We start from the raw sequence: 26,791 nt of genomic DNA on the forward strand, positions 1-26,791 counted from the left end.
ATGGCTTAATATTGTATTTAAATTGCGACTATTTTTGGTAATGCAGTGATTGTTAGATTTTGTACTTAGTACACTTAATAAGTATAATGTTTAATAAAATGTGGTGCCATTTTTATTTTTTTCGTTTTTTTTTTCACAATTTATTTATTACAATTTCATAGCACAGAAATATTAGAAACCCTAAACCCTTGTTGGTGTAGTAAACGTCATTTTGTCATTTTCATTTTGAAGTCGCCAGGGACCGCGTAATATTCTTATGATTTTTGTTTGTTTTCAACTCTTGACTATAAAAATTTTGCTACAACTAACATAATTAGATATGAAATTGGCCCTAAAATGTACAAATAAATAAGTTTTATAGCTCTGCTTTATTTGTCATGCAATTACGCGATCGCTAACGACTTCAAGACTACTATTAAAAAGACAATTTTAGTTCGGAATTCAGTAAAATAACCTCGAATATAATTATCACAGTTTGGAATAGGCAGCATATAATTTACCTAAGCTTCAAGTAATACGCATAAAATGGGTAATACCTCGCTCTGAAATTTAGTAATGATTAAAAATAAAAGGCAAAAAATAGTTATGAATGTACTTAATCACAAAACTTCCTTTTTTTTGTAATACTAAGTGACTGGATGGACAAGTCGTGTGCCTGGGGGTAAGCGAAACGCCTGTCCCTAATAATTGCAGTGACACTCATAGCTTAGCACTGCCACTGCGCCAGACGCCCTGAGACATAAGGTGACAAGTCCCATGTGCCTATAATTTCACCAGCACCCCTAACCCTTCGAAACCGGAACGCATTACTACTTGGCGGCAGAAATAGATAAGGTGGCAGTACTTCCCTGGACGAACTCTTTCACAAGGAGCTCTGCTGCTACAAAAAAATAGTAATCTAAATAGGTACCGTATTAAAGTAATAGAATACAATCATTGCAGAATTTCAGAGAGTGCTATTACCCTCTTTATGTATATCTACCTTAAAGTTTACTTCAGTACAATATACTTGGAACTGTTCCGATCTATGATAGTAACTTAGAATAATAACGCATAGAAACCTAGTCCGCACACGCTAAGTGAGGCAAATTGAAGCGCGCCCAAAGGGCCTACACGAGCGGGCGGGCCGTCAGTGCTCAAGGTCAACTTGCACCGCGAACAGATCAAGAATTTTAGCTAAAAATTACGAAATGTGCGGTAAATGAGTGTAAAAATACGTCAGACAGACATAAAATAGATACTAACATCACATTCCACAAGGAGTAACGCGTTTCAACTTGTATTTTTATATAAATATTCACTAAAACTGAAAATTAACCTACTACTAAAATTAGCCTACATGAATTAGATTTTTGCCTCACTTGTGACAGTTCGTTTGATATGAAACTATCATTCTATGCGTTATTATTCTAAGGATACTAATTAGTTTTTTTTTTTCACTTATTTTTGTACATTACTTGAAGGTCACTCTCTAAGCGCTCGCTGTTGCCTGTCGCTTGCCGAAACGATTTTCACTAGTTCATATTTCTTACCACAATATGACTGTTTATTCTTCTTCCGATATTTCTTCTCCGTGGTTACGTGTTGACTGGTAAACGGCAGTGGACAGTTGTCAGTCAACTCAAGGCCATAGATCGATAAATCGCTATGAAATATTCTAAGAAGTCATACCGTGGTGAAAAACCTGTAACTAGTGATGGAACTCTTAAAATCTACTCACTTGTAGTGAAACCAGGCTAAGATCAAAAACTATAAAAATGTCTTTCCTTGTAACAATAAATAAATAATACTTTCTTACAATCTATCTTGTATCTAAATTGTATACCTTACTATTGTTTCTAAAAATGATATCTATGAATGAGGAATACGTATTTGAGCTATTAAGATATGATGTGGACAAATAAACCCAGCCTGGTTTTTACGGTTGATATTTATGAACGTTTTTTAATGTTATTATTAATTCAATTAATCGAACGTTAACGAAATATCAGGTGATACTAGCACCTGATTGGTTAGTTTCTAGACATTGACGTTTTATTTCGTTAATAATTCAAATAAAAAAAGGATGAACATTGTAGTTTTGCAAATAGTTGCACAATATTAATTCATAAGTAAATGATTAATCCAAACTAATATCTCCTAAATCTCTATAAGATGTTCAATGTATGTGAAAGATTTAAAAGGCTTAGCCTAAGGTAATGATGACAATAATAATTCTATTATAGTTACTAGGAAGTTGTTAATTGAAAACGAATCCGATGAATAAGTTCTTCGGTTACAAGCAATTAGTCTAATTGTTCTGGGTAGAGATAATTTAGATAATCAAGTACCTATTCATAGTACAGGGAATTAGCTACTTTGAGATCAATTTAATTGTTTTTGATGAACGGTATAGATAACAAGCAATGAACCAGAGTTTTGTTAACGCGCGCTTTTTTCACTATGCTCATTTTTAATTTTTATTGAACTGATATTCAATTGTTTTTTGTAAAATACTCCACTAGTTTGTTATAGTATACAAAGATCGAAACTTAGGAAAAATTCCTTCGATCCGGCCGGATTGGAACCGACGCGACGTATACATGTACAGTTGTACCACAGCTATGCAACAATGAGCGGAAATATGTATTTTAAATATTGTAACTAGGATGTTTTGTTTCATGGAGATATTATTTTTAAAAATTGCTTGCCTCACGTGGGAATCGAAACCACCAAATGTGAAAAAAGCAATATCTTTATGATGCCAAACGAAACGGTCAATTAAAGCAACTTGTCTTTAAATGCAGTTTTACTAAAACGCTTAATTACACTAACAGATAAGACGGGCCCCTATTTAGGGCACCGTTCATTAACTTGTATATAAGTCGCCCAAATTCGAGACTCTGCCTATTAATTACCCCTCCCTACGTTATAGTGAGGGTCCCTTGAAATCGTCGTGTAATGTAATGAGCGTTTAACTTATATTAATCGCTCAAATTCGGGTCCCTCACTATTATGACACTCTCTACGTTAAATTTAGGTTTTCTTGATATCGTTTGTTGTAAGCGGTTACCATAAACAAGTCTCCTAAATTCGGGACCCTAACTATTATTACACCTCTGTACGGTAAACTTAGGGTCCCTTAAAATCGAGTAGTATAATAAGCGTTTTACTTTTAAAAATAACAATGTTTTCATGAAGCAAAATATTTACAATATTTAAATCACTTTCCCTCCGTGTCGCATAGCTTGGGACACTTGTAGATTAGGTCAGTTCCGGGACGGCAAAAATAAATACACTTGTAATGTTATTGCATAAGTACTAACAATACGCTTTCATTGCTGTTTAGTACATTTACACGTGTTCTCTTTGTGCTTGTATTGTAAAATTTCGACCGTGTTTTAAATTTGTTAAAAATATTCTAGAACTTTCCTATTGCTTTCGGTGAACTTGTCTTCCAATATGACAATAATTATAAAACAGTGAACTGTAAAATATAAATACTGTATTTTGTTAAGTAGTTACAGCACCCTTATTAATATATTGACGTGATTCAAAACCTAGCATTTTGGGAAACTGGCAAAATATTCTTTTATATAACATTAAATAAAACTAATAAATGTGACGTTTTTGTATACAACAGAACATGATCATATTATTTGGCACAGGCCTCATGGGATTATATCGTAGGTGCCACGTGTGTACATACGTACTTTTGTTAAATTTATTTTGTTACTTTCCCAAAAATTACTTCACTAATTCGTAATTCTATTAATAAAGGTGCGCTATATGTGTCTAGAGACTATATGTAGAATACGCACAATTATTACTTAGATGTTATCAATAATCGACATATCTTTCGAGTTTCAATAAAGCTTTGAAATGCTCAATTTTGTTTCATTTATGAATAGGTTGATTATAAAGAACCTCATTGATTTTTGAACGGATCAACGGGCAACACCTCTTAAAGAATGGAAAAAAATAAAGGAAATGGATGCTCAAGATTTAAAATGTTCAATTAAGATTATGACATTACGAGCCCTGTACCCCACCTACGGTGGGGTCGGGCTCGGCCTGCGGCGCGTGGTCGGCTTCAATTTACGGGGTGTGCTCATGCTCTTCGGTGGCACAGCAGTTAGAACTATGGGCGCTTGATGAGGAGGTCGATTCCCGATTTAGGCCAATTTAAGAAACGGACATTTCTAAGTTGGTTTTGATCTGAATATTCTGGATTATCGCTGTTTTGGTATTCATAGTACAGGAAATTCGGCAGTAGTTTGGCATTTTTTCCCCCTAAATACTTCTCTTTGGCATAACTTTCAAGAAAATGGAATGTAACAGATATGATTGAGATACAACAACGCTATAATAAGTATCTCATTTCCACTACATCGGTAAGTATGCCTTACATTTTTACAATTGTGAGATCTTGTACTCGTAATCTATTACGCCTCCGTATATAATTACCTCCATACGAAGGCGTGCGGACGCTTCGGGCTTCGCCCTCCGCGGACCTCGGCACTTATGACTTTGTTTTAAAAAAATTCAAATAATAATGCTCTTTAATGCTGGCCATATTTAAAAATTACAAATATATATTATGACCACTAATTATTATCAAACAATCATAAAAATCTTTTCGTGCTAACTTTAAGTCCGAGCAAAGCAAGTTACATAAATAAATTACGGCTATATCGAAAAACAGCGGAAACAAAATTGTTACCCCAAATTATGATGCCATGTCATTTTCAGTTCGAATTAGAAGAAATTTGTATCTATCGCCAAAAAAGTTTGTATGGTAGCCGTATTGAAAAATGGTGAAAAATACATTTTAATCGCTAATTATTATTAAACACTCATAAAGACCCCGACATGTCCATTTTCATTCGAATTAGTGCAAAATTGTATCTGCCGCTAAGAGTTTGTATGGCGGCCATATTTAAAAATGGCGAAAAACCAATTTTGATCACAAATTATTATCAAGCACTCCTAGGGACCCCATATGCCAATTTCCAAAGGGATCTCAGCAATTTTTTTCTCAAAAATTCCTTCGAGCACCTATCTCTAACAGTTTCCGTGATAGGAGGCTTTGAAATTTGTATGGCGACCATCTTGTTTATTTGAATTGCGAACATTTTTTATTTCCCGCGGAAATTGACTAGAGTGTATCTAATAAAAATGCACAAAAAATCCCCCCCATGTATTATAGTTTTTGCAGGCCGTTGATCACTTGTTTACATTTTCCAGATTCAGGTCTTTTCACATTTGATTCTTTGCCTTGGAGCCTATTCTAAGTGAGTCTCATGGAATTAATAAGTACTTCGTACAACGTTGTACGAAGTACTTATTAATTCCATGGTGAGTCTAAACTTGTAGCTTTATATAGATAATGGAAAAGTTTCTGGAAGAGGATTTAGATATAAAAGGCAAATGGTATGGAAGCATACTAGAAGAAATACCTACTAAGCCGTGATCAAAATTCAATGTCTTCTATGAGCAAGTTAACAAAGTGATTTAAGTGAAAGTGAAAACATGAATAATGTCTCCCGCCGCTTATAAGACTATTTCGAAAACCATGCAAAAACCCAAAGTTATTTTTGTATACAAGTATGCTAGCTACAAGTACATTATACACAATAGAAAACATTTTATGAGGATCCCGTAAATTAAATGAAGACCTGGCTCAAAGGACTTGTATCCAAGCCAAAAATCCTAATTAAAAAATCTCTGATAAAATGATAAAATAAAATGAAATAATATAAAGTAAAATAAAATAAAATAAAATAAAATGAACCCGCACTCAACAGAATACTTTTCGAAAAACGTAAACCCTGTCCTATTTTTATTTCCCTACGGTTATACCATCAACCCTCCATGACATAATAAAAATGAACTTTTGTCGCCTTTTCCTCCAAAACAAGAAAAAAATATAAATACATGAAGAGCTGGTATGGTAGAACTTTTGCATACCCAAATAAATTAAAACTTTAAACAGTCGTTGAAAAAACCAAATACAAAGACACGACAATAAGCACATAGAAAAATTAGTGAGGTCCGCTGGTTCGTTCCGTGGCTTAGGTGCTATAGCTACTGGCACGGTATGCTAGAAGACGTCTGTTCGAATCCGGCCGATTTTTTTCTGTGTTAATAATTATAAGAAAGTAGTGGAGTAATTTCACTTAAAAAATTATTGAATAAAAATTTAAAAACTTTAAAAAGGTAGTACAAGTCTTAGTGAGCGATAAAGCTAATATTGTCCACTGACATCAATCAATGTGATGTTCTTAAAATTAAATTAGTTATAATTATTCTTAAAGGGTATGATGCGTGCTGGTGGAACTACATTATTATTACAGTCACATGGGACCTTGTCAACTTGTGTCTCCAGGTGACGGGCGCATAAGCAGTGCCTCTCCAATCTTTGAAGCTCTGAGTGTCACTGCAACTACCAGTGTTTCCCGTTGGCCAGATTGATGGTCAGACTGGCCTGGCCAATGGAATTTTTTCCCATTGTCCAGATCAGCTGGTGATATTATGGTTAGGCGAGTCTTTTACCATCAGGGGCACGACTTGCACGTCCCGTCACTAATATACAACAAAAAATAAAAATAAATAATACAATAAAAAATGTACAAAAAGAGCCAAGTATATTTTTTATGATACCTGTCGAAAATGTTAATTATATAACGATGAATTCCTTCGAAGTAACTTACTACCTTATATCACAAAAAAATAGACTGCATAAACTCCGAAGGATTCTTAAAGGAGTCTTGTTAAGAGGGAGCATGCCAAAAAAGTGTGGTCGTTGGCTCCGCCCAAATTTGTGAAACAAATATATGCCTGAAGTTCGCGTGACATGCGACAGGAGATGTTGAATTTTGCGCATTAAAAGTACCAAATTCGTTTTAGCGGAATAACTCTAAAACTAGAGGGATTAAAAAAAATCCGTAGTGACAGTTCTCGATCATGCATAAATATAATTAATTATCTAATTTTTGTCCTAATAACCTGTAGCATTTCGAGGATGAATCGAAAAAATGTGAAAATTAGAGGTCTTTCGTGACTTTTATCTATCGAGGAAACTTTATTGTTTTATGTTTCTGATTAGTGTCTATGCTTAAACATATCGTGTAGTTACTCATACAATATTTTATTTTTAACTTTAAAGTGGATATACCCCTCTAAAAACAAATCGCAGATTAGGAATTTTTCCTCTGCTCCCTCTTAATACTGGGTCTTAGGGTCGTATTCTAGAACTCTACTCAATGCTCAAGTCAGGATTGCAATTGAAACACAAGCTCTGGAAATACGACCCTAATGGCAAGGACTTAAGTATGATTTCGAGTGCTTTAAACCATACTCAAATGCTGACATGAGCATTGAGTAGAGTTCTAGAATACGACCCTTAGAGTTACTAGTACTGCGCGTAAACTGGCTAATTTAATTTGTTTTTTTTTTTACATATCTTTCTATGTTGATAACCCATTGATAACCTATGTTAGTGTATTAGTGTTCATGTCAACGCTGTACATATCTGCAATGGGTCATTACATCAGACCAAGGCCGGAAATGCTATAGACAATTTGTTGAATGTAATAATGTGCAACCTATTATATTAATAAATAAAAAGAAGGATCTATTGTCCAGGACCCTCTAGCTTGAAAACTTATATGACGTAGAATAAATTTCTATACATTTTTGAAACTCAGAAATTAACGTCAGAAATTGAAATATAAGAATTCACACAAGATTTTCCTGACTCAAATTGGACGGTGTGGCCCCCGACAGGTTGAAATTACGGTCCTATGAACACTAACTCAGAAAACAATAAAAGATTAAATATAACATTTATGTACTTTATTGATTTTGTTTACAGATTTTGTTTACATATTTTGCCACAAACTACAAAAGTGCGACTCTATTAGTTAAGGATTTCGTTGGACCAAAATGCTCCTGAACCACTGTATCAATATAAAGTAAATTACAATAAAAATACATATTTAATAATTAATTTTAAAATTCATAAATCGTCACAATAAAAGAATATTACATTTAAAAAAATCTAAAATACATATACAATTAATCTCTCTTAAATTGAAACTAAGACGAAAAAAATCAAAGCAGTATTTTTTAAATGGAAAAACATGATGTTTATCACAATGTTATGGACACTTAGTTCCTCCAGTAGATTTTACTATCAAATATACATAAAGTTACTTTAAAGATAAGCATTTTTTTGTTTCAAGAAAGCAAAAGGTCGTATCTATACACCGAACACACATAAGGCCTCGCGTTAAATTAGCTTGTGAAATAAGGAACCTATTCCCTTTTTGCAGAAGGCACATTTCTACTTATAAAATTAGCGAACTGAACCCAGTGCTTTATTGAAAAGTGTAGTTAAAGTTACCCTCCATTGACGCAGAACATGACTTCTCTGTCTTTTACGGTTCAATTTCAATCAAGAGATGTTTCATTGCTCATTTCGCACTATAATCAGTCAGTCAAAAGTTTTGAAATTGCGTCAGAAAATAAACTGAATACTCGTAAACTTGTAATGATTCTAGATTTTTTATTAGTCTCAAACTTGTAATACTTAGGGAACCTTCAAATTAAGACGCTTATAGAAAGACTGGCAGTGGCGCCACTGTGGCTTCTATAAGCGCCACAGTGGCGCCACTGCAGCGCTTCTATAAGCGTTTAATTTGAGAGCGCCTAATAATATCATAGTATAAACAAGACAAGTATGGTAACTCTATTCATATGCAGCTGCGTGGTTTATGCGTGTGCACGCCCACCGCGTGTCGTGTACGGAGGCGCACATTCGCATAATGAAAATTAATTTCTTTTTTTCCCCAATATTCGTTTTTTGCTTTTTTCGAATTTTGTTTTTTTTTTATTATTATTTTTTGCAAAATTCGGGGAACACAATATTAGTAAATAAATACGGCTGTATACAAAAACTGATCGAAAAATAAAATTGGCGTAACGCTGTACATACAAGCCGCGCTGCTAGGTTTGTATGGAGTTACTATAATTCTCTTATTATAATATTATAAGACACGAGACCTAGAAAAAGTCGGAAGAGGGATTTTGGCATTTTCAAAAGTGTCATTCCCAGAGAAGCATGTTTCGCATGAATGGAATGTGAATATCTATAAAATATTTTACAATTTATTATAATAATAAGAATTAATACGATTTCATTAGCACACTAAGAGTAAGATTAATATTAAAAAGTATCAACTCATGCGCACCGACAAGAATTGTTATTTTATTGATTCGAAAAACACCATACAGTTGAAATAATTAGGAGAATTTCGCTAGAGATGGACCTGCCACCTTCTAGAAAAATTATTTTCGTACCTTGTTTAACTTACCAATAATGATTACAATTCTTGTTCACAACATTACATACGATTACTAAATTTCATGCATTCTTATAGTCTCCGTCCCCATTGTCTTTGTGATAGTGTAATTCAAATTTAACGGCACTATAAATTAACAATTATTAATATTGAACGTGCCAAGTTCTAATTTTAACTGTTTAGTTGTTTTCTGTTGGCATGCAACAAAACAGTAGGCAAGATTTTGTTTTAGAGTTTTTTTGTGTTTGTTTGAGCTTCTTAACTCTGGCATTTCGTAGAACTTCAAAATATAGCTAAGAAAGTAAGAAAAATACCACACTGGGGTTTAATTTCGAGACCCCAGTGGACTTTTTTTTTGGAACACGCCAGAACAGCCTCTAAATTCAGTCATCAATTTTGCTTATTCAAGTACAACTTTATTATCTAAACTTGGGTTTATAGGGAGATAAGATTAAGGTAAGGTGAGCCATATGTAAATATTAGTAGTTGTACGGACGACTATACCGTATACGTAGTATCAAAGTTGAGAGTAATTACGTAATTTAATGTTTACTGTAGAAGTGAAGAATTACGAAATCACAAAGGTACGACAGAGGGTGGTGCGTAGCCAGCGAGCGCGGTTAGTGGGAGGGGTGGCCGCACCGTTTGCTACACTTCAATAACACTAGCTATTGTTTTGGTTGAAAAAGAGAAACTTATATTGCACCTCCGGTGAAACAGTGTCTCAACTTACATTTGTAAAATTTACAGTACGCCCTCTGTAGAAAAATGAAAGATTGCATAATGGGCCCCTTTTCTTTTACTTGATTTAGTTGAATTTAGACAAGCAGTAGTTATACTACCTTATTTTATATTCATTACTATTATTTGCGTTAGTGACCCAAATATCCCTTGACATGTATTATGAACTGTAGTATTGTGACATTGATAATAGGAAATAAATTATTGTATTCTATAAATTGCATTTCAAAAATGGTTTGGGATCACAATTTTTCGCAGTTAAGTCTGTGTTTTACCGGAGCTGTGATATATCAAGTTACATTGTTTACATCTTCTTTTCCTCACTAAAGTAAGTAATAAGTTTCGGTTTTCAAAAAGAAAAAGTCAAATTAAAAATTTCCATTGTAGCCTTCGTTGAACCATTATGCTAATAAATAATAACGTAAAAATGATTCATCAAAAAGTTTTGTTTCTCTGTTCCTAACCATAGACAATAGCAGTAAGCATAAAGTAGAGACACGATCACGGGATCCAGCCCACCACGTAGGAGCGGCTGCGTGTGAACTGGGTGAGACGGCGCACGCGCCCACCTGCAACGTTACAAAATTCTGTTAAATAAATAATATAAAATTATTTTCTATAGCATGATAAGGTATAAGTTGATTGCATATTTGCATCGAAAGACATGGAATTATAAACATGGAGAAAGCGTATTCCTCTCGCATAAAGGTCAAATCCCATTACGCATTTGTACCGCGATTAACAGTGTAGCGCTGTGCATATGTTAATAATATACAGGGTTGTTTTTAAAATACTAACAACATTGCAGGCCTTTGTAACGAACAACATAAACAACAACGTTTGTTCCATGACTTTAAATAATTCAACATCAGATTTTATTTTCCTACAAAAATAAATAGATAGCTTTAAATGGAAATAACTCTGTACAGGACGGACCGGAAGGCGTCGTGTGACGCTTGCACGTTTGAACTTATTCTACCAAATACAGAAATATAAAGTGTCAGATAGTACAACAAAAACATAAACATTTTAAACAAGAAAAGTTTATTTTACATAATTTTTTTATGTTTTGTAAAAAGTCATGGAACAAAAGTTGTTGTTTATGATATTAGCAATATAGTCCTTCGATGTTGTTAGTATTTTAAAAATAACCCTGTATAATGAGAGAACTTGTGTCCCTTGCTTAATTGTATTACAATATTATTTAGTAACAAATTCTTACGACAAAATGATAAGTAAATATTGAGTTTACCAGCATAAAGATAATACAATAATGCATACTGTAAGGCTTATGTAAAATCTATCAATTACTAATGTGTATGATTTTTAACTACTACCTAAGTCAATATTGGGCAAAGACAACATTTAAGCGAAGAAATTACAAGATAATATAAGCCTATTCAATAATGTAAAGAGGAATTGAGTACGTATATCGGAAAACATTGAACTTAAGTCACATTTTCATTGGATAGTTCGAGAAAAAAAGGGATGAAAAATGTTTTAACACAGAAGTTTTTCACATTCTGTTAATGACATAAAAACACGACACGTCCTTGGATTTTTATCATGCGTAATAATGCTATAATATGGGGTGGCAAAATGCAAGGTTTTGTCTTACCATTGGAGTCAAATGCTTTTTGTGAAATTAATAATTTTTTTATATTAAAAATTGTTTTCGTTTTTTTTTGTAAAGTTTTGACACTTGCTAAATTGCTTATTAAACTTTTTTTTCATTCGATTATCTGTAGTGGCTGAATAGCTGACTGTTAAAAAAGAGATTATTAAAATGAATGCCGACATTTTATATTCTTGAGTTACCAAACACTTGTCCGCAACACACGCATCATAAAAATGTTGGTGCGATGGACACGTTCGATGCGTGTGTTGTTGACAAGTTGGTGGTGACCCTTAGGATACATACCACATGCGGAGTTCAGGGCTCTAAGCGCTGCTCTTGCTGCGGCGCTGCTGGCGTACTGCAAGGCAACACACACGAATAATACAGGGTCTCAATGCAATTTCCATTTAGCTTGTGCAACGAAAATTAATTTTAATTCACGGTGCATAGAATTTGAATAAGGAATCAGTATTTAAAATTGAAGATTAGAATATTGCAAAATTGCTTTTAAACATTATCGATGTGGAAATTAATTTTCGTTACATTAAATAATTTATATAATTTTACTGATATTCAACTATAGAGGGTTTTGTATTAGTTTGATGACTAAAGCCATCTTCTTTTATTAAACTTGACTATGAATATCGGTAAAACAAATCAATCAAACGGGGATTATTTTCTCAACATTTAAGTTACAGTTGCAAAGGTACGAAAATTTAAATATTCAAACTGAAAGAAAAAGGAGACAGTACAATCATTAGGAGTATTCACAGTTTGTCTGAAGAATATCACAAGTATGAAACGTAAAATTTACACGATTTATATACACAGAGTTCATCAAAACATCATTAATGATGCAGCCATGTATACAAAAATGTGTCAAATAAACATTGACTACATAATAGTGACCTTCGACAGAGAAACAACATATCATAATCACATGCTGTAATTTTTTTTAAATTTAGTATTCAGATATATATATCACTCGACATTCGTGTTAGTTCACACGCATGCGTGGGAGTTAGTTTGCATATAAAATCATTATATTCATTGAAACGTCCTAATTTTCATTATAAGAAGAGGATTTTGTGCAATATTAATGCACAATGCGGGATAAAACAAAAAGGTATTTCGTATCGAACGGACACCTCGGCTAAACGGAGGCCTAAAGCATAAAAAATAGCTGAAGCTGCGCTAATATTATTAAGTCCCTGAACAGCACGGCATTGTACGACCTGCAGCATTCGCATCAAATACAATTGGACCTTTACCGATTTATTTGCGGCCGTTCTACAAATTATCATGAGGTTCTACGCTCCCCTCTCCGCTAAAATCAAATTGTTATCGGTTAAAATATGATAAACACATCAAAAAACATTAGTGTGTAATGAGCTCGGACATTAGAAATTTATTATAAGAACTTTTATTATTCAGAGTTCATTATTAACAAGATATTATTGATAGAAAGGTACAGAGTATAAAAAATGTTAACGGTGTCACTCAGTATCAAATAATTTGTCAATGTAAATGTGTTATACTCGAATACTTTTTTTGTTTATGTTGTTGTGCAGTTTTATGGACACCCGCGTGTTTTGCGCGTTAAAAACAAGCTTTTGACCTTTAGTGTCTAATTATACCAATCGTAATGATTAATTTGGCAAACATTTGGTATAATCGATCTTATTTGCTCATTGTACTTCCTGTTGACGTAACTATTTACTCTGAACATTTGCGCTGTCCAAAATTCAAATAAAGAAAAATCTAAATAATTATTTGTAGTTGTAGTAATAGTAAGGCAGATCAGCACCGATTAAGGCACTTCTATTTGTTCACGCTTATCTTTTACATATTTATATAAAAATATTTTAAGTAAGAGATAAAAACGAACACTCCTTTAGATTTTTGATAGATTTTTGTCATACAAGTGAACACGCAAAAAATTTATAATAATTATAAGTTAATAAAATAATTAATAAAATTATAAAATAATATATTTCCTAAATTTGCCCTTTTTTATGATAGCAAGTGATGGGACGAACAAGTCGTGCGCCTGGTGGTATGCGACATACCTATCCATAACGGTTGCAGTGCCACTCAGAGCTTTAATAAATCACAAAGATTCGAGGGGCACTGCCACTGCGCCCGTCACCCTGAGACATAAGTTGATAAGTTCCATGTGCCTGTAATTTCACCAGAGCACCCTTGCCCTTCAAAATCGGAACACAATAAAGCTCACATTATTGCTTGGTGGCAGAAATAGTTAGTGGCAGTACGTCACTGGATGAGTTCTTTCAAAAGGAACTTAATTTCGAACCTAGTGTTAAAACCCGGGACCTCCTCATGCAAGCCGTTGGACCACCGAAGTCAGGTGTTTATGTTTCACGATACGAGTACTTTGAAACAACGTAAATGGCAAATTTGTAATATCAACAGTAATTCTATTAAACTGGAAGACTATTGCCCATTAAATGAATTTGTAACTTTATGAAGGTGACTGATAAAAACAAGCAGTTTATTTTTGTCCTTCGTATTAATAATATAATGGTATTCACTATTTTTAACCGACTTTAAAAAAGGAGGAGGTTCTCAATAGGACTGTGTTTTTTTTGTATGTATGTTACGCGATAACTCCGTGAACCGTTTTTGATGATTCTTTTTTTGTTGGAAATACCTTAGTAGTCCCATTAGTGGTCCCATTGAAATTTGAAGAAAACATTCCACCTCTAAGAATGGCAAACTAGGGATATGGATTCATCAATCCAGTTTCGCGTACTTTCCGGTAACCGATTTCAATAAAACTTGGCAAATAGATGTATCTCCACGAACTTTTGAGGTCGGTTTTTTAGTACTGAGATTATTCATAGAAAAACTACAATACTCAATTTCTAGCTTCACGCACTCAATTAGACGCTTTGGTGCCTACTTCTATAAATTACCCTGAAAGCACGCTTTTGCAGGATAAAAATTTTATCAAGCCGTCATGTCTTTAAATTAGAACTTTCTACGTCTGTGTAAAGAATATTCCATTCGTTAATTCAACAAAACTACGACTATACTACGTATGATGTATTTATTTATTGTAATAATGTAACTATTCATTGTAGTATTCGAGCTAAATGCCTGTTGTCTAACTTTAAGCACTAAAAGGCTCTCTTTAAAGGCGAATGATTATGCGTAAAAATGTTTGCCAATAAAACTGCACAGGAGTAAGTGTAGACACTCAGAAAACTATAAAATAAGCTATTTTAAGCGAAGTATTGTAAGTTTGCGGCCGTGCTAACATCGTGGGCCTGACCTTCTCTCTATTGGCTACGAGCGCCTTTAGGCAGGTTGTTAAAGAACCTGAACTGCAGTCGCAGAGTTAGGTCTTTCCGTACTGCAATGGACAAATATTTCAATGATACACTACGTGTTGTGTCGGGTTTTTCTAAAAGTGTGGCTTGGATTGTTCTACTTTGATACTTTGACAAAGAAATTAGTTCGGAAAAGTAGTTTTCAGAAGTTATAATCGTAAACACGCGTTACGTAAGTATCAACACAACCAATCCTTCCCACGTACACAGTATAAACCGGTGACAGTAAAACTACTAAATACTAGGGGCACGCGTGTGTGTGTGTCGCGTTACTCACGAGTGCGGCTCGGAACTTGTATCGGGCCGCGAAGCCATCACAAATGTTTCGGGGTCTCTTTTGCTCTCCTGATTCCCTGGTGTATCCGGTGTTTCTGTAACCGGCTCTTTTGGCGTAGGCGCAGGAATTGTAATACTAGTTTCGACATTTTCGGTCATGGTTGGTATATCTTTGTCCTTGGTTGGTGTGACGGCTTCGGCGCTGGGTGGTGTGAGGTTGAAGAAGCTACTGTCGATGCCAACGGCCGGCGGCCGTCCACGAGGCAGTCGCAAGCTAAGCGACGCGCTAGCCCGCTTTTGCACTCGGCAATCTGACATCACGAACATCTTGTTTGACGATTTGAGCCAACAGCTGATTTACTAATGTTGTTATTTACACGGTGTACGAATCTTGCGAAAGTGTTGTATATGGATGCATAGTTCTTGAAGATTTATCACACACTACGACATATGAACACATAGAAGCGCTGATAAAATGATTTTGTAGTTTCATTCACGCCTTTTACGATCCACAACGGCTAACAATGATCCACGCGGTCAGTTCATGATCCACGACGTTTATCGGACGATTCGTGATGTTCGTGATCCTTTATGGGTAAGAAAGATGTCCCTTTGCGTCATAATGGCATTGGTAACGTCCATCACTGGTTTAAGAAGTAGTGAGACTGTGAGGCTGTGGTGTAAAGTGCCAATGGAAGTGGCGCCACCTGTACGAGCGCGCAGTGTTAGCACGGTGATCCTCCATGACGATCGGTTCGGTGACTTATTTACATATTGCAGATTGAAAATGGAGTGATGTGGCGTGCGTTTTGCGACAGATTGACGTCTCGGTAGATTTAGACGGAAGATAATTTCTACAGAGCCGCCATACACACACACACACATTTGATTTATGAATAGGTATAGTTTCGTTGCCCTTTAGAGGGTATTTTTATAACCTAAATAAAAAGTGCAAAGACGTAAATAGAAATAGGAAATAAGACTAAAAAGTTCTGGCCCCAAGTCACAACAGGTCAACAACTACTACAGGCATGAAGCTCCCTATTTATGATATGCATGTAGTTAACTAACCTAAAACTAGTTAAAAATTAGTTACTGTATATAGAATATGACACCTGGCTCTTAACAAAAATAGCAGGTCAAGTTATTTTATATATAGCCAGATAAAAATGTACCAGTAAGATAATAATTATAAATTTATTATAGTTATAAAACAAAGATCGAACACTAAGGAAAAATTCCTTTGAACCGTCTGGATTCGAACCAGCTCTTTCAGCATACCGTGGCAGATGGAACAACCCGGCAGACCTTTGTTTGTGGCTTTTAGCGATTATTTTGCCGTAATGCCATCTGTGAGAAATCTATGAAAGTTTATTTTCACTCAGCCAGGTATTTTTATATATTTTTTTTTTTTTTCAATTAGGTGGCCAGAACTTTCCTAAGTCATCATTAAAGTGAGGATACGTACTCCTGTCGATATTGCGCTGCAGGTGGCTGGCGACGCGATGACGGGCATCGCTGTACTCGAGGTGCAGCCCCAATCGAAGCAGTGTGGGGTTCTGTTCCACCAGAGCTGTGATCTCCATCTCGATCTTGTTGCCGAGTACTTGCGACCGCTGCAGACAACCAGTTGTGTGTCAAACTCAAATGATTTTTATATCATAGGTAAACAAATTACACTTGACATCGTCATATTAGATTCCCCTGAGAAGAATGGGCAAGGAACTTTAGGGGTTGCTCTTTGTATATACAGTGTGTTTTTTTAACTGGGACAATATGAGGAAATCCGAAACCATAGCAAATATAGGGAAACTGTCTTAAAAATTATTGAGTCTTTTTTTGTGAAAACAATTTTGGCATAAGCCAATTCCTTGGTCAAGTGCGAGTTGTCCATAAAAATGAATAGCATTGATTAATTTTTTTTAGTGTTGGTCGACTCAGTTTCATGTAACGATCATTTCATTGTATTGGACAATATCGGGACGGCAAAACTTGGTCAAATTTAATAAAATGTTTCTTCATACAAAATTAATAAACTTGATTTTTTTTAGTGTCGTGGTAACGTTTAGTATTGACGTGGTGGCCTGATGGTCAAAACCTACCGCCTCTAAAGCAGCGGCCGTGGGTCCGTATTCGAGCTAGTACATCTGAGTTTTCGGAATTTATGCTCGAAATTTAATATAAATTCAAATTTACCATCAAGTTTTCGGTGAAGGAAAACATCGTTTCTACATTTTTAAACAGAGATGAGATCCGTGCACAGCAGTGGAACATAAATGGGGTGATGATGGCGATGATGACACATTTATCATTTCCAATATTTGTTGATAACTTGCAAAACCTAATGGAATCACTACCATGGATTTTTGCCATTCAAGTACCCATTAGCTGTATAATAATAACATTTAGTATAAAGTTTTTGTTTCACTATAGTTTTAAACTTTATGAATGGCAAATGTTGAATATCAACCGAAAACTTATAATAGAAGCCTATTTCGACTGTGAACTGGCAATCGGTACTATCTCAATTTTGACAACTTTACAGAATGAAGAAATAATTGTTTGCGTCATTTACATCTATCTGGTTTATTAAAAAATACGTCGTTTTTAAATATATTTTGTTACACAATACGCACACTACGTATTTTTATTTAATAAACCAGATGCTACATAAATGATTTTTTCTTCATCCCGTAAAGTTGTCAAAATTGAGATTATATGTTGTTGTGTTGTATCGAGATATGTTGTGGGGAAACAGCACGGATGCACAAGACTTGCTTATCATTCAAAAAACGTGTGTGCGTCTCCTAGCTAACTTAAAAATAACTGAAAGCTGTAAATCACACTTTAAGCGTTTGAAAATATTGACTTTGCCAGCGATTTATGTTTTAGAACTATGCAAATTTGTAAGACCAATCTCGACGCTACCCGTCCCAGTATAAAAATAATTTAATCAAACAGCCATCCAAATTAAAATTTGTGTCTTCTAGTTCACATGAAATGGCCATTAAATATATAATAAATTACCTAATGACATAAAAAAAGAAGAGAACAATTTTTTTTTACAACAATTTTTTTGAACAAATTACAAATTTATTAAACTACTAACAAAAAAATTAATTGACAACTCTATTACGCAATTCAAGAATATTTTGAAGATAAACTATTTTTGAACAAAATTTAAATCAACTATTATACAAATACACTGTTTAATCTTACTTTGACAATTTGTAATAATCTTTATATTTTTAATTCTTTATATCTTTATATTTTTATAATTTTACTTAACTGTACTTTTGACTATTTGTAATAATTTCTGTTTTTAATTTATCTAATTTTAAATGAAATAGAATGAATTGTAATACAACTTTGGATATATATATATATATATAGAGTACTTAAAAAATTACATTGCTGTGCCCTTACAGGGTTCATGTTTGATACTGTATGTACTAATTTAAGACCTATTTTTTAAGAACATGTATGCAATAAAACATTTGAATTTGAATTTGAGATAGTACCGGTTGCCAGTTCACAGTCGATTTATTACGTTGCGCCTTAAATTGAAGCGATTGTCAAAAACAGCTAGTATGTTCATGTTGTGTGTGTCAAGTTGTCTGGCACATTATTATTATTATTACTATTACAGATGTTTTATCGGACAATTTAACACCAATGAAGACCGTAGGGAGACCCTAAAACGAAGCGTCACATGAATAAGTGACAGCCCACCTGGTTGGAGGCGCGGAATTCCTCGACGGAGTTGGTGGTGAGCAGCGACTTGACGAGCAGCACCACGCCCTGCGGGCTGATGAAGTTCGTCTCGACGTTGACCACTCTGAGCGCGCTGTTGGCCTGCAGCGCATCGGCCAGCAGCTGCGCCGTGCGGTCGTTCAGGCCGACGTTCACGAGGGACAGGACTTCCAGGTGCGTGTTGGTTTTTAGCGCCTCGAACAATCTTTCGAATTTCTCGTCGCTTATGTTCTGATAACAACAAATTTGACAGTTGTAATTTGGTTAAGTAAGGTTGCTTGGAAGAAATTGCTACATAGCAATAATCGGTCTTACTATTTTTAAATAAGTTACTGTTCTGTGTTGCCACTGTAATTTTATGCTAAATACTGCTTATTGTATTTCATTCATTCATTCGTAGTCAAATCAATAATACACACATCGACATATTTAACGGAATACTAGTAAAATTCCCGAAATACCGCAGTGTTTTTTTTTTCAAAAGTCTGGTCGGGTATTTTACTTTTTTATTTTAAGGTCTAATTTGAAATTTATAAATTAGTCGACTGTACTATAGTCGAGTGTCTTGAGGTTGATTTTGCTTTCTTGTAAACTTCGTAAAAAAAAAATATTTTTTTTTTCAGTTATAAATGTATATTATACCCACTGTTGTAAACATGTCAGGACCGGTTTACAGCGCGCGTCGCTGTGATTAATTGATTAGCGAATGATTGCACTTTCAAATTGACGATTTGATTTGTTGTGATCACTTGGTTTGTATAAAAACGATCAATTTATTCGATAATACAAACAAATACATAACAGAAAAATGTTAACAGGGGAAAAAAAAATGCAAATTCGGCAATATTTTAATATATCAGTGCTGTTTGTTTGTTGTGTCGATGCAAATTTCTCGCGGTATTATTTATTTAAACATAACTCACTTTTATTGTTCCACTAATTATGACCATGTGTGTACTGAAGGTTGTTATGCTTTTTAAAAACACCAGAGACGTAGTTGGGGAATATGAAGGGCCAGAAGCTAATATATTCCAAGTCGACCAAATCTCCTATCGAGAATTTAATACTTTAAATCTCTTAGTAGCGTAGATAATTTGCTGTCTGATCGTAAATGTCAAATGTCAAATATGTTACCCGACTGTTAAGAGTTAGGTTGTGTTACAGGAGTTTGCACAGTAATAGTTGAATAATTTATATTTTGCTTTTTAACTGCTTTGTCATATCATACTGTGTGTAAATTTACAAGCATCGTATATGTTGACATGTGTGCCAATAGTATACCTGAATAAATAAATATAATATGTACAAAAGTGAAGCACCTTAATATTATTCCAATTGAGATCAGTCAGTTTCTGGTCGTTCTGCTCCACGCGCTTCACCGTGTCGTCGGGGTCCGTGTCATTGGGTGGGTCCATCGGAAATATCTGCAACGTTCACATTTCATTTCTTATTAATTATGTCACCACAGACGTATCGGTCAGGGCAGTTAGAATTGAATACAATCATTGTATCTTACCTTAGAACTAAATTATCAGTGTTAGCTGTGGTGATACTTTCCATTACTTATAACTTACAACTTAATATCAAATGTATATTGGTAATAGTAATGGGCTAGCGTACGGTAAAACTAAAATTGGCTTTTGTGATACTGTACTACTATAATATAAATAAATTAAAAAATGTCTTTTACGAACTATAATCCTTCCCCTTGATGTCCTTTACTATACTATACTATTCATATATAGAATACTATACATATATAGAATATAGTAGCGGTAGAGCTCCATGTGAAAGAGCTCGTCCAAGGAAGTACTGTCACCTTATCTATTTATGCCGCCAAGCAGTAATGTAAGCATTAATGTGTTCCAGTTTTGAAGGGTGAGGGTGCTGGTGAAATTACAGGCACATAAGACTTGTAAACTTATGTCTCAAGGAGACTGGCGTAGTGGCGGTGCCCCCAGATCTTTGCAATTTAAAGCTCTGAGTGGCACTGCAACTGTCATGGGCAGGCGTGTTGCTTACTACCAGGCGCACGGCTTGTTCGTCCCGTCACTTGATATTATATTAAAAAAAACCTAACAATTTAATGGGAAAAATTATTATCAGTTATTCAGTGATGAAAATAATTAATTAATGACAAAATTTTATGTTACGTCCAATGATATGGTAAATGACAATTCAATGTGCATAAATGACAATGTTTTGCTTCAGCAAGTAACGTGTGACAATCTAACCATAACACGGTACTTTTGCTTTGTTACATTTATAAATATCGCTTGCTACCACTTAGTAGAACAAATTAGAAGAAACTTTTCGAACTTTTGAATTCCAAACTAACGAAATCGATTTCAAACTTGTGGGTTCTAGAACAATTAGTTAGTCTAAAACCAATATGGAAAAAGACCGATTCCCTGATGAAGTGTAATGGCTAAACAACCAAGGTGGTTTTCTGATCTGTGTGTACCTTTTGTTTGGTGGCTTTGGTGATGCCGTCCCATCCAAGACCGACGGGCTGACCCTTGTTGAGCAGCGACGCATGATACTGGTCCTGGTTCATCATTGAGTGGAAGCCAAGAATTGCTGCAACAGAACAATAAAATGTTTAGTCCTTAATTACGCTTATGCATTTCAATAACACTTTGTTCGTGAATGTTTTGGAATTTTAATTAAATACTGTTTTAACCAGGCATATGATATGTTTAATTATTTTAGTTTTGTTTTTTATAATACAAGTGACATAATATATGACGAAATAAATAACAGTTGCACTGCCATTCAGTAATGCTCAAGAACGCAGTAATGCTCACATTACTGCTTGGCGGTAGAAATAGGTAAGGTGGCAGTACTTCTCTGGGCGCACTCTTTTTAAAAGGAGCTGTACTGCTACTAAAAGAGCTCTACTGCTACTTATTTTACTACTTAGTGAGTCCGTAACCAGGATAGGTTGATCCCTAGACTCATTTAACATGTTTATCTATTGTGTAATTTATTCATTATCGTGATGTTGTACTACTACGTTATTCATGTATTTTTATTGAAATTACTCCACTATACTCTAGCCAAATTCGATGTAGAATAAATGTCAACAAACAAAAACACATGATTTTTAGGGTTTTCATCTTAGACTGTTTCACAGTTACCACAATTTCAATATTTTCCCTCGAAATTCAACTAGATTATGGATAATACTAAATCTTGAAGTGTTGTTTATAATGAATATTATTCAACAGAAGTTTCAAATCACCTAAAATGAACTAAAAAATGACCAGTTATTAATTATATGTAAAACTGTGTCATCCCTAGTGACTTTTTGATTTGAAGGGAGAGATTGCAAACATTCGAGTTCTGGTGGTAATTCAAATTTAGAATTGGAAATACCTAGATGCTGGATGATATAATATGTGGTAAACTGATATAAAATAAAATCTTACAATTTTGTTTCTTTTCATCTACCATTATATGTACATATTAATAGGATGCAAACACTTATTTTTATTCTTAAATCATATGTATCAGTAGATAATTTGTAAATTTTATAACAATTGGCTAGGTAAGTATTACTTCTACATAACCCAATTACCTACTTACCTATTTAAATTCCAATTAAGGAGCAGGCCGTGGGCAGCGCAAGCCTTAATAATGAGCATTGAAAAAAATGTTCTATTCCTATGCCATCATTGGTTGCTTAGCAACGTTTTGTTATTAAACATTCTACATCGAATTTGGCTAGAGTATAGTTTGTTGTAATTATTAATACAAATATCGAACAACACAAAGAAAAATTCCTTCCAACTGATTGGACTCGAACCACAGACACTGGTTCGTTGTCATGCTGGGGCCACCCTCTTAACCAACTGTGCTACAGACCGAGTCAGCAGATGTTAAAAATTGCTCTGTGTTTGTTACAGATCGTTGTATTGGGTTCAAACGGCCGCCGTCATCGCCATCTGTGGGGTATTTAATTCGTATTTTTTTTCGCTTCTTGACCGTGAACCACCTGTCTGGTTCACCTGGGTGGACCACGGACAATTATTTCTTCCGAGAACATCGTGTAGCGATACATAATGATGTGTGAAGTTCCCAATCCGCAGTGAGAACTAGCCCAAGCTCTCTCAATGTGAGAGGAAGCATGTGCCAGCTACTATGGGACTACATAGGCTAACTATTACCATTATTATACGTCAAATAGAGTAATTCTGATCCCAGTTAACTTTATTAACACAAAATGTGGGCATTTAATATATTGTAGTGCTGCTAAATCTATTGCTTGAAAAAATATAACGTATGCGTATTTGAAAAAATACTCTAGCGAAGCAATAAGGCGGGAGGAATTTGTAAGATTGGCAAGAATCCAGTGTTATCGTCTTAAAAAAATTCTTACAACTTCAGTTTTTTTTCTTTCAGGAGGTCCCGAAGGCTATGAACGTAATATCTGTTCAATTTGGAATTTGTTTCTTAGTTATTTTTTAGATTTCAACCAACTTTAATAAAATTGTATTAAATAAATGGAAGTATTGCCAGCAAACTCGAGAGCTTTGCAAATAGTCACGCACATTTAAAAATATAAGAACAATGAAATTAAAAAAATAATGTATACAAAATTTTATCTTACGTGGGGTTGTAATCTATCTTACTATTTGTTAGACCCTGATAGGTTATTTTTATAAAATCTAAATATATTATACGACATTTCTATAGTGAACAAACGACTTTCATTCTAGAACTTTTCTTACAAATATATACAGAGCAGCTGACACGAGTTTGTAGGGAATATTGTAAAAAAATTTAGACAACATCAAATACGTCGCTCTGATCCCAAAGTAACTAAAGCAATTGTATTATGGAAATCGGAAACAACGACGGTACCACAAATACCCAGGCTCGAGACAATACAGGAAAGTTACTGTTCTACATTGACCTGGCCGGGGATCGAACCCGGGACCTCAGAGATGGCGACATCATGAAAACCAGTGCTCACGCCACTCGAGCATGGAGGTCGTCATTGTTCGAAGTTATTGAACAAAAACTGTTTATTAGCAAGACAGAAATAATTTCAAAAAATTTAATATATGCTTCCACAGAGGTTCGATCCTTCGACTTCCCAATTGAAAAGCAACAGTTTGCCCACTGGTCAACCACCCCTTATCTCATTATAAAGTGATATATAATAAACAGTGGTTGCCAAAGCTATTGTTTAATTTGTTTTGGCTTGTCGCCTTGATATTATAATAAACTATTTTGAGTTATGTGATCTTGGTGATAGATGTCACATTTGTTCAGCATATTGCGACGTATTTTTTCTTGATATTACAAAGGTGTTTGAAAATATAAATAAAATATAATATCTAGAAGTATTTTAGATATGTAGGCGGATATTTAAACATATATTTTTTATGAGTAAAATAGAATCTACATCAAACATATATAACACATAATTTTTTTTATTATACATATAATGCAGTTTTCCTATATAAATTCAATCATTTAAACCAGCTTATTTACATAACACTAGAGATTTTTTTCCTTAAACTAAATGTTTATTTCATACGTAACGTTGATTTAACTCTATTACTCATTCGTAAAGCAAATCCCCGTGTGCAGAATGGGTAAAAAACTCTAGGGTTTGCTCTTTGTAAACAAACATTTGTACACTTTATCATTTACAATATTTATTTCAAATATTATGATATGACCAACACAACTTGCAAGTGCTAAACGGGTCACTATCATGGATTTTTGTCATCCACGTACACAGAAGCTGTACCTAATAACGTTTAGTATAAAGTTTCACTTTAGTTTAAACTTCGTAAATGGCAAATTTTGAATATCAACCGGAATCTTATTATAGAAGCATTGCTCTAACATTAATTTATGATTTTATGAAGCCGACTGTCAAGAAGAAGCAGTTTATTTTTATTCATGTTATGTTTACCACTACTTTAAATCCTTTAGTATTAATTAACCTTTAACACATAACCATTAGTATAGTTTTTGTTTCACTATAGTTTTAAATAGTGTAGGGTGTACAATGAAACAAATTGTGGTTTGCCAATTTTGTTTCTGTGCCTTTGTGATGGGTTTATCTTCATTCCAAGGTTGCATACGCGGTTATTTTTAAAGAAAGAAAACTCACCAGCTAAATCAATGATTTCTTCCTGGGAAGCGCTGTCGAGGGCGGCTTCGTACTCGTCTCCAAGGTCTATGCTGATTTGCTCCTCCGCATCCTGCATCTTCTGCGGTTGTGGGGGCGGAATCCACTGCAACGTAATATAAAGAATATTCGCTAGCATCTTCTCGTTTGTTACGAGGTAATTGCCTCGAGTAATTTGTTACGATACATAGAAAAAAAAAGGAATGTATTTAAATGATCATTTTAAATTTGCTAAAATAGCAGGAAAAAATCTAAACGGCCATCTTTTTTAATGATTGATCCTCTTTCTCTGAGACCTAAAATAAATTAAATCAATGGATATTTTAATCTGTTCTGAGCGCCGCAAAAAATTTTTGAATTGTATAAATTCACATTGATAGTTTTGTGTTGGGCCTCAAAACTAAGACAAATGAGCATTAAAAAAACATTTAGATACTTATTATTAAAACTAAGTAAATGTTGATTATATGTGTACTAATATTATATTAAATATAGTATAACTTGATATGAAAACATGTTCGGAAACGCAAGTAAATTGGCTTCCGGCACTCGCCGGCCGCTGTCGAGTCACACTCGCCAGTCTCATGCTGCTTTGTCATATACTACCCAACCTACTGAATGGAGGGCGCAACCAAGCAACCAAGATTTATTAGGAGATCAATATCAAAAGATATTATTACTGGTTATAAATGTCATCAATCGTTAAAAGAAAAGACCAATAATAATAAAAGAGGATCAAATATTATTTTTTAATACCAAAATTTGACCTTGAACGCAGTTTATTTATAATTTATCCGTACATCAACTAATATAGATGGAACAATTAAAATATATATCCAACACAAAACAAAAATATCGTTTATGGTATTAAATAAACGATATCTTTTATGTAAAAAATCGACTTCTAAAGTCATTCACTCTCTAGTTTGCCACCCTTAGAGGTAGAATATTTTGTTCGAATTTAAATGGGAACACTTCTAAGGTATCCTCTTTAAAAAAAAATCATCAAAATCAGTTCACAAATATCGCCGGAGTTATCGCGCAATATACCAAAAAAAACATACAGTTCAATTGAAAACCTCCTCCTTTTTGGAAGTCGGTTAAAAGTGCACATTTACAATAGATCAATTATATCTTTGAGGATCAAATAAAGCAAAACCTTTACCAACATTGGAAAATCTCAAATTCTCCATAATGAGCATGTTTATGTATAAACCATAAATAAACAAACGAAAAACACATAAATATGTATTCTACAACCATCACATAACTCATACATTATTCAATGAACGTAGTGTCATTCGTTTTAAGTTTGTTCAACCGAGGCTTACCTTTTTCCCTCTAATAACTCCAGCCACATAAGGTTTGATCTCTGGCCGGTCTGGCGTCTCGAGCGCCTGTTTATTGATGTGTTCTATCAGCTTCTTCCTATTAAGTGGACCTGTGGGGTCTTTTTCACAGTCGTAATTGTTACGCTGCGACGGAGGCAGGAAGTTGTCCTGGAAATTTCATATAATGTTTTTATTACACTTATTTTTAAGTTGTAAGTATTTTT

The 26,791-nt window shown here is 34.3% G+C and overlaps 1 protein-coding gene across 8 annotated transcripts in view; it reads right to left on the minus strand.

Moving 5' to 3' along the window:
• Nucleotides 1-9,803: 9,803 nt before the first annotated feature.
• Nucleotides 9,804-26,791, minus strand: part of LOC113231987 (tropomodulin-1) — a 118,562-nt gene continuing 101,574 nt past the window's right edge. For 3 of the 8 annotated variants that reach the window (XM_026466601.1, XM_026466600.1, XM_026466602.1), the window contains exons 3-11: nt 26,568-26,735; nt 25,219-25,342; nt 21,550-21,665; nt 20,405-20,509; nt 19,065-19,316; nt 16,801-16,948; nt 15,334-15,643; nt 12,007-12,061; nt 9,804-10,654 (exon numbers count right to left, since the gene is read on the minus strand). In XM_026466601.1, coding sequence (XP_026322386.1) covers nt 12,019-12,061; nt 15,334-15,643; nt 16,801-16,948; nt 19,065-19,316; nt 20,405-20,509; nt 21,550-21,665; nt 25,219-25,342; nt 26,568-26,735 — 1,266 coding nt within the window. In that variant the 3' untranslated portion in view covers nt 9,804-10,654; nt 12,007-12,018. Of the gene's footprint in view, nt 10,655-12,006; nt 12,062-12,974; nt 13,031-14,998; nt 15,080-15,333; nt 15,644-16,800; nt 16,949-19,064; nt 19,317-20,404; nt 20,510-21,549; nt 21,666-25,218; nt 25,343-26,567; nt 26,736-26,791 lie in introns of those variants that run through there. The other 5 variants (XR_003310587.1, XR_003310588.1, XM_026466606.1 and 2 more) reach the window with 5 other exon arrangements.

This window comes from Hyposmocoma kahamanoa, unplaced genomic scaffold (genome assembly GCF_003589595.1).
Source record: "Hyposmocoma kahamanoa isolate Upper Pololo Valley unplaced genomic scaffold, ASM358959v1 66, whole genome shotgun sequence".
NCBI lineage: Eukaryota > Metazoa > Arthropoda > Insecta > Lepidoptera > Cosmopterigidae > Hyposmocoma > Hyposmocoma kahamanoa.